The sequence below is a fragment of the Dufourea novaeangliae genome, unplaced genomic scaffold (genome assembly GCF_001272555.1).
Source record: "Dufourea novaeangliae isolate 0120121106 unplaced genomic scaffold, ASM127255v1 scaffold343, whole genome shotgun sequence".
NCBI classification, from domain to species: domain Eukaryota; kingdom Metazoa; phylum Arthropoda; class Insecta; order Hymenoptera; family Halictidae; genus Dufourea; species Dufourea novaeangliae.
In genome coordinates this window covers 374,905-388,722 of record NW_015374236.1, presented here as the reverse complement: position 1 = coordinate 388,722, position 13,818 = coordinate 374,905, and the positions used below count along the sequence as shown (strand labels likewise).

General features: G+C 35.9%; 2 protein-coding genes across 2 annotated transcripts; both read left to right on the top strand.

Annotated features, from left to right (window-relative positions):
- The first annotated feature begins 3,078 nt into the window (after window positions 1-3,078).
- Window positions 3,079-3,866, top strand: LOC107192462 (thyroid transcription factor 1-associated protein 26 homolog). The gene is made up of 3 exons (XM_015581721.1): window positions 3,079-3,235; window positions 3,345-3,474; window positions 3,547-3,866. Exons 1-3 carry the CDS (start codon window positions 3,103-3,105, stop codon window positions 3,797-3,799), a joined length of 516 nt encoding a protein of 171 aa, XP_015437207.1. The 5' UTR covers window positions 3,079-3,102; the 3' UTR covers window positions 3,800-3,866.
- A 381-nt stretch (window positions 3,867-4,247) lies between these two features.
- LOC107192430 (AP-2 complex subunit alpha) lies at window positions 4,248-10,188 on the top strand. Its single transcript, XM_015581676.1, has 14 exons — window positions 4,248-4,342; window positions 5,426-5,511; window positions 6,146-6,357; window positions 6,459-6,652; window positions 6,743-6,974; window positions 7,045-7,153; window positions 7,230-7,873; window positions 7,955-8,086; window positions 8,168-8,365; window positions 8,450-8,781; window positions 8,936-9,204; window positions 9,307-9,451; window positions 9,652-9,859; window positions 9,950-10,188. The coding sequence occupies exons 2-14, from the start codon at window positions 5,448-5,450 to the stop codon at window positions 10,025-10,027; spliced, it is 2,817 nt and encodes a 938-aa protein (XP_015437162.1). The 5' UTR covers window positions 4,248-4,342; window positions 5,426-5,447; the 3' UTR covers window positions 10,028-10,188.
- Window positions 10,189-13,818: the final 3,630 nt, after the last annotated feature.

Sequence of the window (13,818 nt, the reverse complement as noted above, 5' to 3'; positions counted from 1 at the left end):
ACGATTTCCGGTGAATCAAACCGCGCGGAATGTTTTCCCCGAGGTTTGTGTTAAAGCGAACTCGGGGGTAGTGGATGCCAGCAGGGGCTGAATCACCCTTGCTACTCTATACATATGGATGAATAATGATCTTGCTCTATTTACATCGCGCGTTTTCTTACGTTTGGACGCGCGAATAATTTCGCGACAAAATTCATCGGAAAATTGAAAACGAGGAAACTATTGTATCTTTATCAATGTATCGAAGACAGACGATCGAAAATTCAGAGACGAGGATCATTAACGCATCTGGAACATGACATTATTAACGGTTTCAGAAAGCATGAGATATCCTTGTCGTATGATCGGTTACGTATAAATTTGACGAGTTGAAAAGAAAATTAGTCAGCAACATTTGCATTACTTCTGCCTTGTAAGATCTAGTACCCGATTTCAGACCACAAACCCGTGTCAACCGTGAACGAAATTTCTGAGAACAAAAGCACATAGAACGCGAACAGTCGGGGCGATTGAGATTCATGATAAAGTGTGTCAATGTCAAACTGGCCAGGTCTCCAGACGATGTCTCGAACTCTCGCCGAAACCGATTCGTTCCTGACTCCGTGTGTTTCTCAAACGATCACGGAATCCTTAAGTCTCTGTGTCGACTCTGCGTGGGAGAGCGTGGCCAACATGACGTCACCTATGTGGGGGTTTTAGTGATCGATAAAACGTGTCACAATGGTCCCTAATATGGATTGGGCACACGTTCATTACGTGTCGAGGTGCTGCTACATATGTTCATTCTTCTCTGATGAGATTCCTTATCGAGAAATGTAGGCTCCAACTTATTTACATAGCTGGATATTTACCTAGATGGTAATTGGTTACAAATGTGAGTGTTTACTTTGTGCATATCCTTTTAGGAAATTCTCATAGTTGTTAGTTTTGGTTCAAGATACATGAACAAATCAGTTCTTCGGAGTGCGAAAATTTCTTGGTAGGTAGAATTCTTCCTTATACAATGTAATTGAAGTTATAATTACGTTGTCATATACATTCGGTAGACTGAAGACAGATGCAAGGTTGTTCATCTAGCAATTATACGTTGCGGGATATGTCGAAGAAAACAACTAAACTGAGGCTGTTGAAAAGATAGTAGCTCCTCGCTACACGCCACCAACTATTAATAGCTGACAAAGTCCGAGAGAGCTAGAGTATCCGAGGCCAAATTCGATCGAAGGAATTCTTTAACCATTCGACCCTTTCGGCTGTCATTCTTCGGCAATTCAATGTCGAGGGTACGATCTTAAGTAGCACGATTTCGTGACCTCTCTCTGCGCCAACTTCCTTCAGCCGCATACGGATAGGAGAACAATAAAATTGTTTCGTTATTTCCTCCGCGGAACGTTAAAAATAGCATCGAATTTTACGACAGTAGAACCTGAGAGACTATAGTTACGTTATAAAAAACATCATTTGTATTATTCATTGTTGCTGTATGTAAACAATAGTACGCGGGAGAAAACTAAAGAAATGGTCTTTCAGTTTGAGAAAATAAAAGTAAGTGTTGGTACACAATGAAGCCATAAAAGGTGATTTCATTCAATGTTTCGCTACCAAGCGGATAATAAGCACTTAATAGTAATTTGTACTTGGCTTACTTAGAACGATTGAATGAAGAGTAGTAGTAGTCGTCGTCGTCGTCGTCGTCGTCGTCGTCGTCGTCATACGACGACTTCGCATCAGTATCACTGACTTGAGTACAAATGGGGCTTGAGGTTAACGCGCCGTGATGTCATTGTCTGATATCATAGATACCACTTTCTATTTTGACGCTTAACTTTGACTAATGTAAAAGGAAGTATATTAGTTTAACTTATAAAATGCCACCCTTAAATTTAACGTACCCTTAATATATTAAATTTCTGTACATTATTTTTCCAATTAGTTCAAGGTAAGTCCAAAAGTTATTTGCATCTATGAAATGTTGTTCGCTGACACAATATCAAGCAGATTTGTAATTTTACGAAGATTATTTCCGAATTTTCAGCTACTTTTCTGCAAACCTATGAAACACGACACTAACTGGTTTGTTGTAACATTCGCGGTACGTGGGTTTGCAATGTGATCTGGTTGCAACTGCTTCTAGCGTACGCATACACTCATGTACTTTCTACATAAATGAAATACCACGAATTAGCTTTCAATGCCCAAACTGCTTGCTTGTTAAGTTACATTTTAGGTCGGTACTTGGATCGTGTCAAATATCCAAACATTGTTAACACTCGGTTTGATGTGAAAACAGTTTAAAAAACTAGGTCATAGTAGCAGTTAAATAAAATGCGAATTACTGAGAAAGTAATACTGTTTTATTAGTTCTATGAAATAGAAAGAAAGATTACATTAATAATTATCTGCAAGATCATAAAGTCGAGAACCATGTTACCCACAATGTGTGGTACAAGTGTGGTTATCGTCCTTTATCTTCAGTGCGCGTGAAAAACGCCGTTACACGCAAGTTAATGTGACTGTGGCCAATGTCACTGCCACGAATAAACTGAGAATACGTAACTCGACGACAAACGTCCGTGATATATTGAACTGATTGTGCAAGTATTACTCTTTTATAATTCTCTTTAATATACAGTAGTAGCGTTGTACTCACATTGTAAGACCAAGTGCCAGCAAGGAAATAAATACTAAGTATTTCTTTATGATTTCTACTAAATAAATCAAGATAAATAATAGTGAGATCGATTATAAACAAAAAATTTAATACTTCCTGTATTCGTTCCCAAGTTGAAAGCTGTTTTTAGAAAAAATAATCTATAGATATATATATAGATAGGAAATGAGAAATCTTTTACTTAAACCACTGTTCTATTTTCTAATATTACATTACTTTTAAACAGTCCACATGAGATTGTTTTATCTAATTCTGAAGAAAGTGCTACGGTAATGATCAATATACCTATATGTACATATATTGAATAAGGAAGGGAAGAATGCCATTTGAATTGCCGTCACTTGCGTTACTTGATTGCTCTTAAGTCCCCCTTGCGTTTATCGTCAGTACTAAATTAACGTCTTGTCGAGGTCTGTCGAAGTCTGTCAACAGTCATGAAGGCACGCGTGAACAATGATTCGAATGGACAGCAATCAAAAGACGGGAATGAGAAAAATCGGAACAATGAAAAGAAACCATTCGACAAAAAGAAGTATAGGACACAAAAATACAGTAACAAATACAAAAGTATGTCCGAAACTATGCGAGTAACGTAAAGATAGGTTAGGTTTCATGGCTGAATATTGTTGTTGCGGGATCGTTGTACGTGTTTTTCAATAGTATTATTTCTTGACAGTTAATCAATGGGAGGAACGCAGGAAGAAGGCAATTTTACGCGATTATTACAAGGAGCTCGATAAGAGCCAACGAGATTCCAAGAAGCCACTTTCACTGAAGGATGGTGATCAGGATAAAAATGATAAACAGTATACATTCGGACATTAAAATTCTCTGAAGGTATAATGATAAGCTAGTGTAATCAAATTTATTTATTATAGAATGCAGGTGAAGAAAATTAGTGCTTTCCATAAAGCCAAAAAGGAGTTCTTGCGAAAAAAGGATGAGAAAAGAGAAAGAAAAGAGGAAGCTATGCGAGTAAAATCAGAACGGGAAGAGGCACTCAAGAAATACAAGCAAAAAAGAATGCAAACTTATAAGAAACTGTCAAAGAAAACAAAAAAGGGACAACCTGTAATGAAAGACAGATTAGAAATGTTGTTGGAAAAAATACAGCAACAGATATCAGACTAGTACTTTGAAGCAATTCACATGATTCACACAATACCAAATTTTGTATTTTAAAGCTAATGCAATGTTAACAGTTCTCATACATGTACATAAGTTAATATAAATAGTCAATAAAATTCTGTTTCTTTTTAAATTATGTTTACTGTGGACCTATAATTCTCTCATCATTATCAAAACTGTATTTCATAACATAAAAAAGTGAATGGAAAAGGTATCAAGTTATGTTTGAAATTCAAGTACGTTTAAATTCAAAATTGGTTAATTCTTGGCGATTATTCTTCTGTTTCGATAGTGAGATAGATGATGAATCTACGATAATCGTAAAAAGATGAAAGAATCGATGAGATTTTCTCGATTCGAAATACGAATTTGGCTGTGCACTGGCTAAAGCGCAGGCGCAGTGGCATTTGACGGGCAGCCGTCAGCTAGTCAGCGGTTGCAAATGGCGACAGCCACGAAATCTCTGGCACCGACTCGCGAATAGTTTCACGCCTACCGAGTGCTGCGTGACCGAGCCGTGCGTGAACGTTACCCAAACTCAGATCGGTATGTACTTAAAACTGATCAGATAATCGACGCGCACAGCAGATAACCTCTTTCTTCGTTAAATGTAGTCGCGCTTGGTGGCACTCTTCTTCTGTGCACGACAGCTCCTTGGGAAGACAAAAAGTCATCGTTCGACCTGTCTGTCCCCTTCGAAACATTCCTTTTGCCTGCTCTGGCCTGCTCGTTCGATGCACCATAATCTTCGATTAATCTCACGGCGAGCGTTACCACGATTCACAGATCTAATATCCTGAAAGTTTCCACGTAACGGGTGCCACTATCAGCGTTTGCACGGCACTGCTGTCAAAAAGTGTTTGGCCAGCGGAATCTGGGACGCGGTACCGGCTTAATCGCTCGATTTTCCTTTCGGGCGTCTCGATATTCTGTTCTGCATCGTACCGCTTATCCGTTCGATTTCTCTCTTTCATCCGACGTATTAGATTTTCTTGCTGATATTATACTCGAATCTAATTTACTGAGCGGTTTTTCGAAGTTGCGCTCAGGATTGAAGGGCTTGTCGGCTCGAGTACTCTTAATCAACGAATACCTATGATCGAATCATTTTTTTTTGAGCTTCATTCCCCCTATACATAGACCGCGTGTCATTAAATGACGATGCACAGTGGCTGACGAAATAACATGTTCAAACGCCTACAATTTCAAATTTCAAACAACAAATTAGGTAGACGTGATTCTATGGTATTTTCACTACCACTGATAGACACTATCTGAATTGGATTTGAAAAATCAGAAGAAAATTTAATAGTGTATATGCAATATAGATACAAATTATTGACTAATATTTGTAAGAGATTAAAGGTGTAACAATTCATTAGTATTAAAGATGGTCCAATTAAATATAAGTCACTACTTAAATAGTTGCATGATTTTAATAAGGAATATTTTATTGCTATCCCACAATTGATTTTCTTTAAATCTTGTTAGCATAATTATAATAGATCCACTTCCCTATAGACACTATAAAAGATCAGAATGCTTATTTATTAAAAAGTTACATATCATTAATTAAAGTATGTTTTTGAGTAGATACAAAAGTACCTTTGAATATATTCTGATTCACAGGTGGTTTTGAGAAGGAAACAAAATGCCAGCTGTGAGAGGAGATGGAATGCGTGGACTGGCTGTGTTCATTTCTGATATCAGGAATTGTGAGTCAATTTAACTGTACATTATTAAATTCTGATATAATATATGATCATTGCATTCGTACGTATTGATAGAATATTGGATAACAAGCAATACAACTTAACATTTGGATCATTGAAATTTTGACCCATGTTCCATCCATTAAGAGATAGAATGCCATTGAAACTAACGTGACACACAAAGTATTTAAAGCAGTCAAGAGTAGGAGACAGGGGGGCGGAGTTCTGATATAGTCATATCTTTCTGATATAGCTTGTCTTTCAAACACCAATATGTAATACTTGGCATAATGTAATAAATGTCTGCTAAAACTAATACTTTGAATTTTCTTGGCAAATTTTTATGAAAATAAATAAATAAGAAAATAATTTAATGTACACTTTAATTGCTTCATTTTTTTATGTTACAATAGCCTAAATAATTGCTTAGGAAGTAGAACAAAAAGTTAACTGATATAGGACAAATCAATACATGTGAGCTTTGATGCTAGTCCAAATGGCATACAGCCATTATAGTTTCCTATAAAAACTATTGACAAATATACATTTACACATATAAATTTATACAAATTATATAGGATAACATAGTAATCAATTTAAAAATATAACACAAAAACATGTATATTGATGTTGCCAGGCAAAAGTAAAGAAGCAGAAATCAAGAGAATAAACAAAGAATTGGCAAATATTCGGAGTAAATTTAAAGGAGACAAACCACTTGATGGTTACCAAAAAAAGAAATATGTCTGCAAGCTCCTTTTTATTTTCCTTCTTGGGCATGATATTGACTTTGGGCATATGGAAGCTGTTAATCTACTTTCATCTAATAAGTATTCAGAAAAACAGATTGTAAGTACTAATTAATATAGTGTTTAATGCCCTAATTTCTCATAAATACATTGTGCTTAATCACAGACTATTTAAGTGTTTGAATATTTTACCTATTTCAGGGATATCTTTTCATATCAGTCTTAGTAAATACAAATAGTGATCTCATTAAGTTGATAATTCAAAGTATAAAAAATGATCTTGCATCCCGTAATCCAATTCATGTTAACCTTGCACTTCAATGCATTGCCAATATTGGTAGTAAGGAAATGGCAGAGGCATTTGGTAATGAGATACCAAAACTACTTGTTTCTGGGTAGGTTAATGCAATAAATATTGTGCTTACTTTCAGTTCATTAGATTGTAAAAAAAATTACTAAAATTTCGAATTACTTTGTGACGATAGGGATACTATGGATGTAGTAAAACAAAGTGCAGCACTGTGCTTGTTGAGATTATTGCGTACTGCACCAGATGTTGTACCTGGTGGAGAATGGACTTCGCGTATTGTTCATTTATTAAATGATCAACATCTTGGTGTTGTTACCGCAGCAGCATCTTTAATAGATGCTCTTGTAAAAAGAAATCCAGATGAATACAAGGGGTGTGTCAGCTTAGCAGTTTCAAGATTGAGCAGGGTATGGCATAATTTGTTAGTCTGGCCCTTAGTCAACAGATAGTTCTTTGACATTTATTCTATCTCATTAGATTGTGACATCGAGCTACACAGATCTACAGGATTATACATATTATTTTGTGCCAGCACCATGGCTGTCTGTTAAATTACTACGATTGCTACAGAATTATACTCCACCTGGTAAATTATTATTTTGATTTCGAATTTAGATTAAGCATCTAAAAATGTTTGAACTTAAAAACTAAATTTTTAACAGCTGAAGATCCAGGTGTAAGGGGCAGACTAAACGAATGTCTTGAAACCATATTAAACAAAGCCCAAGAACCACCAAAGTCAAAGAAAGTGCAGCACTCTAATGCGAAGAATGCAGTTCTGTTTGAGGCCATTAGTTTAATTATTCACAATGATAGTGAATTGTCGTTGTCGGTCAGAGCGTGCAATCAACTTGGCCAGTTCCTTTCCAATCGTGAGACTAATCTCCGCTATTTGGCACTTGAATCTATGTGTCACCTAGCTACATCTGAACTTTCACACGAAGCAGTGAAGAAGCATCAGGAGGTTGTTATTCTCTCTATGAAAATGGAGAAGGATGTGTCTGTGAGGCAGCAGGCTGTGGACCTTTTGTATGCTATGTGTGATAAGAGCAATGCAGAAGAAATAGTACAAGAAATGTTGAACTACCTTGAAACCGCAGACTACTCGATTAGGGAAGAAATGGTTTTAAAAGTTGCAATTTTAGCTGAAAAGTACGCTACCGATTACACTTGGTATGTTGACGTTATACTGAATCTCATTAGGATAGCTGGTGATTATGTGTCGGAAGAAGTTTGGTACAGAGTTATTCAGATAGTCATCAATAGAGATGACGTGCAAGGATATGCAGCAAAAACAGTGTTCGAGGTAATTGGTGAAAGTTTCATTGATTAAAGTTCATTTTACTAATGAGAAGATTTTATATGAAGTTAATCTTTATTCGACTAGGCCTTACAAGCACCAGCATGCCATGAAAATATGGTTAAAGTTGGTGGCTACATACTAGGCGAATTTGGGAACCTTATTGCCGGTGATAAACGTTCGTCTCCAGCTGTACAGTTTCAATTATTACATTCCAAAGTGAGTTTTATATTTTCCTATGTACCTTATATTATACCCGCATATATTAATATCAGCATTAATTCACTCTGTTCTCTTTAGTATCATTTATGCTCCCCAATGACTCGAGCGTTGTTACTCTCGACATATATCAAATTTGTTAATTTGTTTCCTGAAATGAAAGGCCAAATACAAGATGTATTCAAACAACATAATAATTTACGTAGTGCGGATGCAGAATTGCAACAGAGAGCTTCAGAATATCTTCAACTAAGTATTATTGCATCCAGCGATGTCTTGGTCAGTACTAATAGAATTTAGCGAAACTTACAGTTTATATAGAGGAATAGATATATTGATCAATACTTCTTATCTTTCTTGTAGGCCACTGTTTTGGAAGAAATGCCTGCATTTCCCGAGAGAGAATCTTCAATCCTTGCGGTGTTGAAAAAGAAGAAGCCCGGTCGAGTACCTGAGAACGAAATCAGAGAAAGTAAAAGTCCTGCACCGAATGCTAATCATCATGTAGAGGCACCTGCCAATGCAACAGGAACTGTTAATAATACATCGGCAGATTTATTAGGTCTTTCCACACCACCATCTTCTCAGCCAACCAGCAACACAGGAGTACTTTTCGATGTGCTAGGAGATATTTATAATATGCCGAACAAAGTCGGTGCTACGAATGGTGCCCAAAACACGTATAATCCTAAGAAGTAAGACTATTTAAAAATATTTCAAAGAAAATCCGCATTCATATATCAGATGTATAATATTGTTCAGTTTCGGAATATTTATGGTGAACGGAAGACGTTGATCGTGTTTGCGATACTCCCTTTCTTTTTAACGTCGAATATTTGTGTTTTCTAGGTTTGTTTGTAAGAATAACGGGGTGCTATTCGAAAATGATTTAATTCAAATCGGAGTGAAGTCAGAGTTTAGACAAAATTTGGGACGCGTCGGTCTATTCTACGGAAATAAAACTCAGTATGCTCTTCATAGTTTTCAAACTCAGCTTTCTTGGACAGAGGAGAATCAAGCAAAATTAGCCGTGCAAGTCAAGTCAGTAGATCCAGTCCTAGAAGCTGGAGCTCAGATTCAACAAATGATTAACGCAGAATGTATCGACGACTATAACGGTATGAGAAAACAAGTTACATAACATTCCAAGAAAGATTAACTAGTAATTGCAATTCAGTTGAACCTTACAAAGATACTATGAAATGTTTTTCTGCATACAGACACGCCAAGTATGAATATTTCTTTTATTTACAACAATGTGCCACAAAAAATAACAATGAAATTGCCATTAACTATTAATAAGTTTTTCGAACCCACGGAGATGAATGGCGAATCATTTTTTGCGCGATGGAAGAACCTTGGAGGGTACGTGAATTATACAAAATTTTATAAAATAATCCGTTATCTTCTATTTTATCTTAATAACATTGTATTACCTTGACTAAAATGAACTTCGGTCTTACATGTTCAGACTATTTTTAGAAACAGCCTAATATACGTATGTGCTGTTACGATCATTTTCAAAATGAAATAAACGATGTTTAAAACGAATAATATTTTTTTAGGGCAAATCAACAACGTTCGCAGAAGATTTTCAAGGCGCAACAACCATTAGATCTTACGCAGGTTCGCACGAAATTGCAAGGATTCGGAATGCAATTGCTCGACGGTATCGATCCGAATCCCGATAATTTTGTCTGCGCGGGAATAGTACACATGAGGGCACAACAAGTAGGATGTTTGTTACGTTTGGAACCTAATAAACAAGCACAGGTAACTTGTGCTTCACGACATCGTAATCAGTGTGGCTTAACAATGATCCACAGGTTTGTCGATGGTGTTTACTTACACTTTATTTTACAGATGTTCCGTTTGACGGTACGCTCAAGTAAAGAATCGATGTCAGTAGAGATCTGTGACCTGCTGGTGGACCAATTTTAAACGGCCTAGCAGGCGTGAAGTTAATCTAAGATACATTAAAAACGCCGTGGGAAGACATATCGTGATCATGAAAGAATGTCGTCTCTCGACGTTCAGAAAGATACTGATGATTACTTGTTAAGAGATATTCGTTGTACCCAAGCTTACGCTCACAGCGCGGTCGGGAGAACTGAACCTTTGTGTAGACGAAGCGTTGTTACCACGTATAATCCTGAAAATTAAGGCATTGGATTACCGGAACGTACAGTCAACGTTACTGCGTATAATTATCGTATATAATTATGTGCATGAAAAACAAAAACGAAACAAAAACCAAATGACACATGCAATGATCATGATGGGCAATATTTTAGTCCACTAGCGAAGGTAACAAGCATAAACACTACATTTGTCCTTTTCGTCTTTTTTTGTTTATTTAACGTACCTTTAGTAAAAATTATGATTCGTAACTTATCCAATGACATATAGATGTTTACGCCACGAGTATTCGCAAAACACCGGTCCGGAAACAGTATCGCAATCGGATTAGTAACATACATTTTTTACCAGAGTTTTGATAGCCAGGTACTTTTTTCCACTGTGTTTTTTCGATGAGTTTATCGTAGCGATCAGCGTCTTTTCCAGCGATTCCGTGTTAATCAACCCGTACAGTTGCGTTCTCGTGGTTCTCACTCATCTATGCCTCCTTAGCTCTTCTTTGAGCGTACGATTCTTTTTGTTTCGTACCAATTTCAGTTTTGAGATTATTATTATTATTATTATTATTATTATTGTTATTGTTATTGTTGCGTGAGCGAGAGTAAATTTGGGCACGATGACAGTAGCTGTATAATATTAGTTGTTTATCGTAGATTTTCTTGTATTTAACGGAGCTCAAAATTTCTCTTGTAATTAGTAGGTTCGATATCATCGCTCCTGGTCCCGATCCCCATTCCGCTTCTTCCCCCCTAGTGATTTTGTTTTACCTCAGACGTTGGTGTATAAAATCCATGGCTGGTCACATCTTTTTGGCTCGTAGAGAGGGGCGATTGTGTTCAAGCGAATGATGAACGAACCAAGAATTTCTTAGAGGAAACTTTTTCTAATCGTCTTTAACGAGTCTTGTGTGAGATGTATATTTCAGTAGTATATCTTGTACAGATGATATTCGTAAATGCGTTGAACATTAATTATGTTCCCGTGAGTGCTAACGAAGGAATGAACAAAAAACAAAAGAAAGAATAGAGCAGCTCTGAGCGATGTTTGAACCGCGTTTGCATTGCAACCCATGCTTCGATTACTCCTGTCTGTCTTTGTTATGAAAATTGTAAAGCCTTAATTGAATTGTACATAAAAAAAAATCCGTTAATTAAATATGCTGATAAGGAGCCATTGTAAGAGACAAAGAATCCAGTATTTGCTGGCACGAGGATCTACAATATCGTCTCTTCCTGCTGTTTCATTTGTATTTCTTTATCATGCGAACACGAGATGTATATTTTTTTTATGTTCGTATAGTATAAATTTATATTCAAAACCTTTTTCCTTATTCCACCTGTAATCTTTTTATTACTTTTCTTTACTGCGTACGGTGTATTATTTGCATACGGCATGAATTAACAGTTTAAGCATGATTACGCAGATTTGTGTATGGAGCACGTTGTTAAGACCACCAATATCTCTTACACTGAAGTTTGTGGTATCGTTACGTTGAAAGAATGTAAACGTATGTAATATACTTTAGCGATTCGTCAAAAATTAAATAACAGGTACCAAAGGTTCAGACTTTCGATTTCAATTTTAAAAGGACTCGTGTTCTCAAAAACGTGATCCTCAAATGAGTTTTATGTTGAAGTTATAGAAAGATTTTTCATCGAGTATCCATCGATCGTATAGAAACGGAAAGCATAACGATCATAATGCATTTTACAATTTTTTTTGTTTAATATTCATTAGAAAAATGCTTTTGTAATTTCAACTCACTTTTTTAGATAGTCAATTTTTTTACAAAGTACCCTTTTTATTGCTAAATATTTAATTCGTGAGACGAGATACGTTAAGAGTATGCTATACCAAACAGTAAAATCATTCACAAGATACATGCATATGTGTGTGTGTGTGTGTGTACCTGCAAAAGTTCTATAAGATAGTGGCTATATTTAATCAATGCTTGTTCAATACTTTTAATCTGTTTTTACTTGAAAACATAAACATTGTATATTTTACAAAAGAAGAACAAACATTCCTCACTTCAGATAGCTCGAACAAAGAATGTCGATAGCCATACAAATAGTTTCTAAGTCGATCATGTAATTTTGAAACATTGTTACACTTGTTTCTTTAAATTATATGCCTGTACAGGGTCGATTATTATTTAATATGATTTAATTTGAAATTGAAATCCTTTACGTTAATATTAATATTAATACAATATTATTTTTGTCTACCAATGAACAAATACATACATATACGGTAAAATATATTCTACATACACACTTGGTTATGAAAGAGAAGTACCTATACATTACGCAGGAACAATAATGTAAATATAAGAAGTAATCGAGCGCCAGCTCACAGACATATTGAATCGCCCCAGTCATGGATTATATTCAAGCGTTTCGGAATGGCTAACGAGGTTCGTCTCAATTCTACTGCTATCACACGTATCTGTATGTACATGTTTATCATCACGGAAATGTGAATCATGTTGTTCGTTCACCCGATTAGACTCGCATATGTACATGTGTGCTGGAAATTCGATAATTTTCCAGTGGAATTTCAGCAGCATCGTTGAAATAGATAAAATAAAGAAAAAGATACGGCGGGGACAAGTATAGTATGGTTTTCGCTAGATTTTTTAGTAAATTTAAAACTTTTGTTATAATATTTCTTAACTTACTTAGGGAGATACCTTATATACCTTTTACTTACATTCGGATACAGAAGATGCTGCTGAAGTCTGGCCGAGAAATGTTTGAACACCCTCTAATACACCCTACATGCATAGAGTTAAACCGCTAAGCCTGGAATTGTTAACATTTGCCACTCTTAGGTGCATGAAAAATGTTCAAGAAAGAATTATTGTTAAGATCAAACATCGCGAGTATTGCTGGGATATTCAAGTTCGAGTTTTTCTTCCTTGATATTGCTAGATAAAGCTGTGAAACTGTTTACAAATCCAGTTTTAGATAACCTACCCTGTATACACACGCGCGTGGATACGTATATACATATAAATAAAATATATATACTATTCATATAAAAATTATACATATATATATATATATATATATATATATATGTATATATATATATATTATATATTATATATGTAATACGAATTATTGAGAAATGAAAACGTGTGCGGTGACACACAATTGTTAGATTATTGTGTTGCGATGTCCCTGATCGAATGGTGATCGTGACATACGAATGAGGCGCGTTTGTTACAACGCTACAGAGATTTATTCCGGTGAATCCTTTGTCATTGCCCACCGTTGCTTTCTCACACCTCCTCGTGTATAGATTTAATTCTAGGGAATTCGATAGGAACGCGTTCGTGAGCGGGCTCTGCAGAAACGATTGTTTGTGATCGAACGTTTAACATCATAAGCGGATGCTTGTAAGAAACCTAGGAGCGTGATTTAAACAGACAACACCGATGGTCACTGTTTTCTCAAAAATAATGGAGCCATCCAGTGCAATGAACAGTTGTGTGCAACGTAAACATGATTCCAAATACGCGTCGGTCATAGATTTTGTGCTTTGTTCAGAACCGCGAACAGTATAATAAGCTGTACCATATTCCTTGT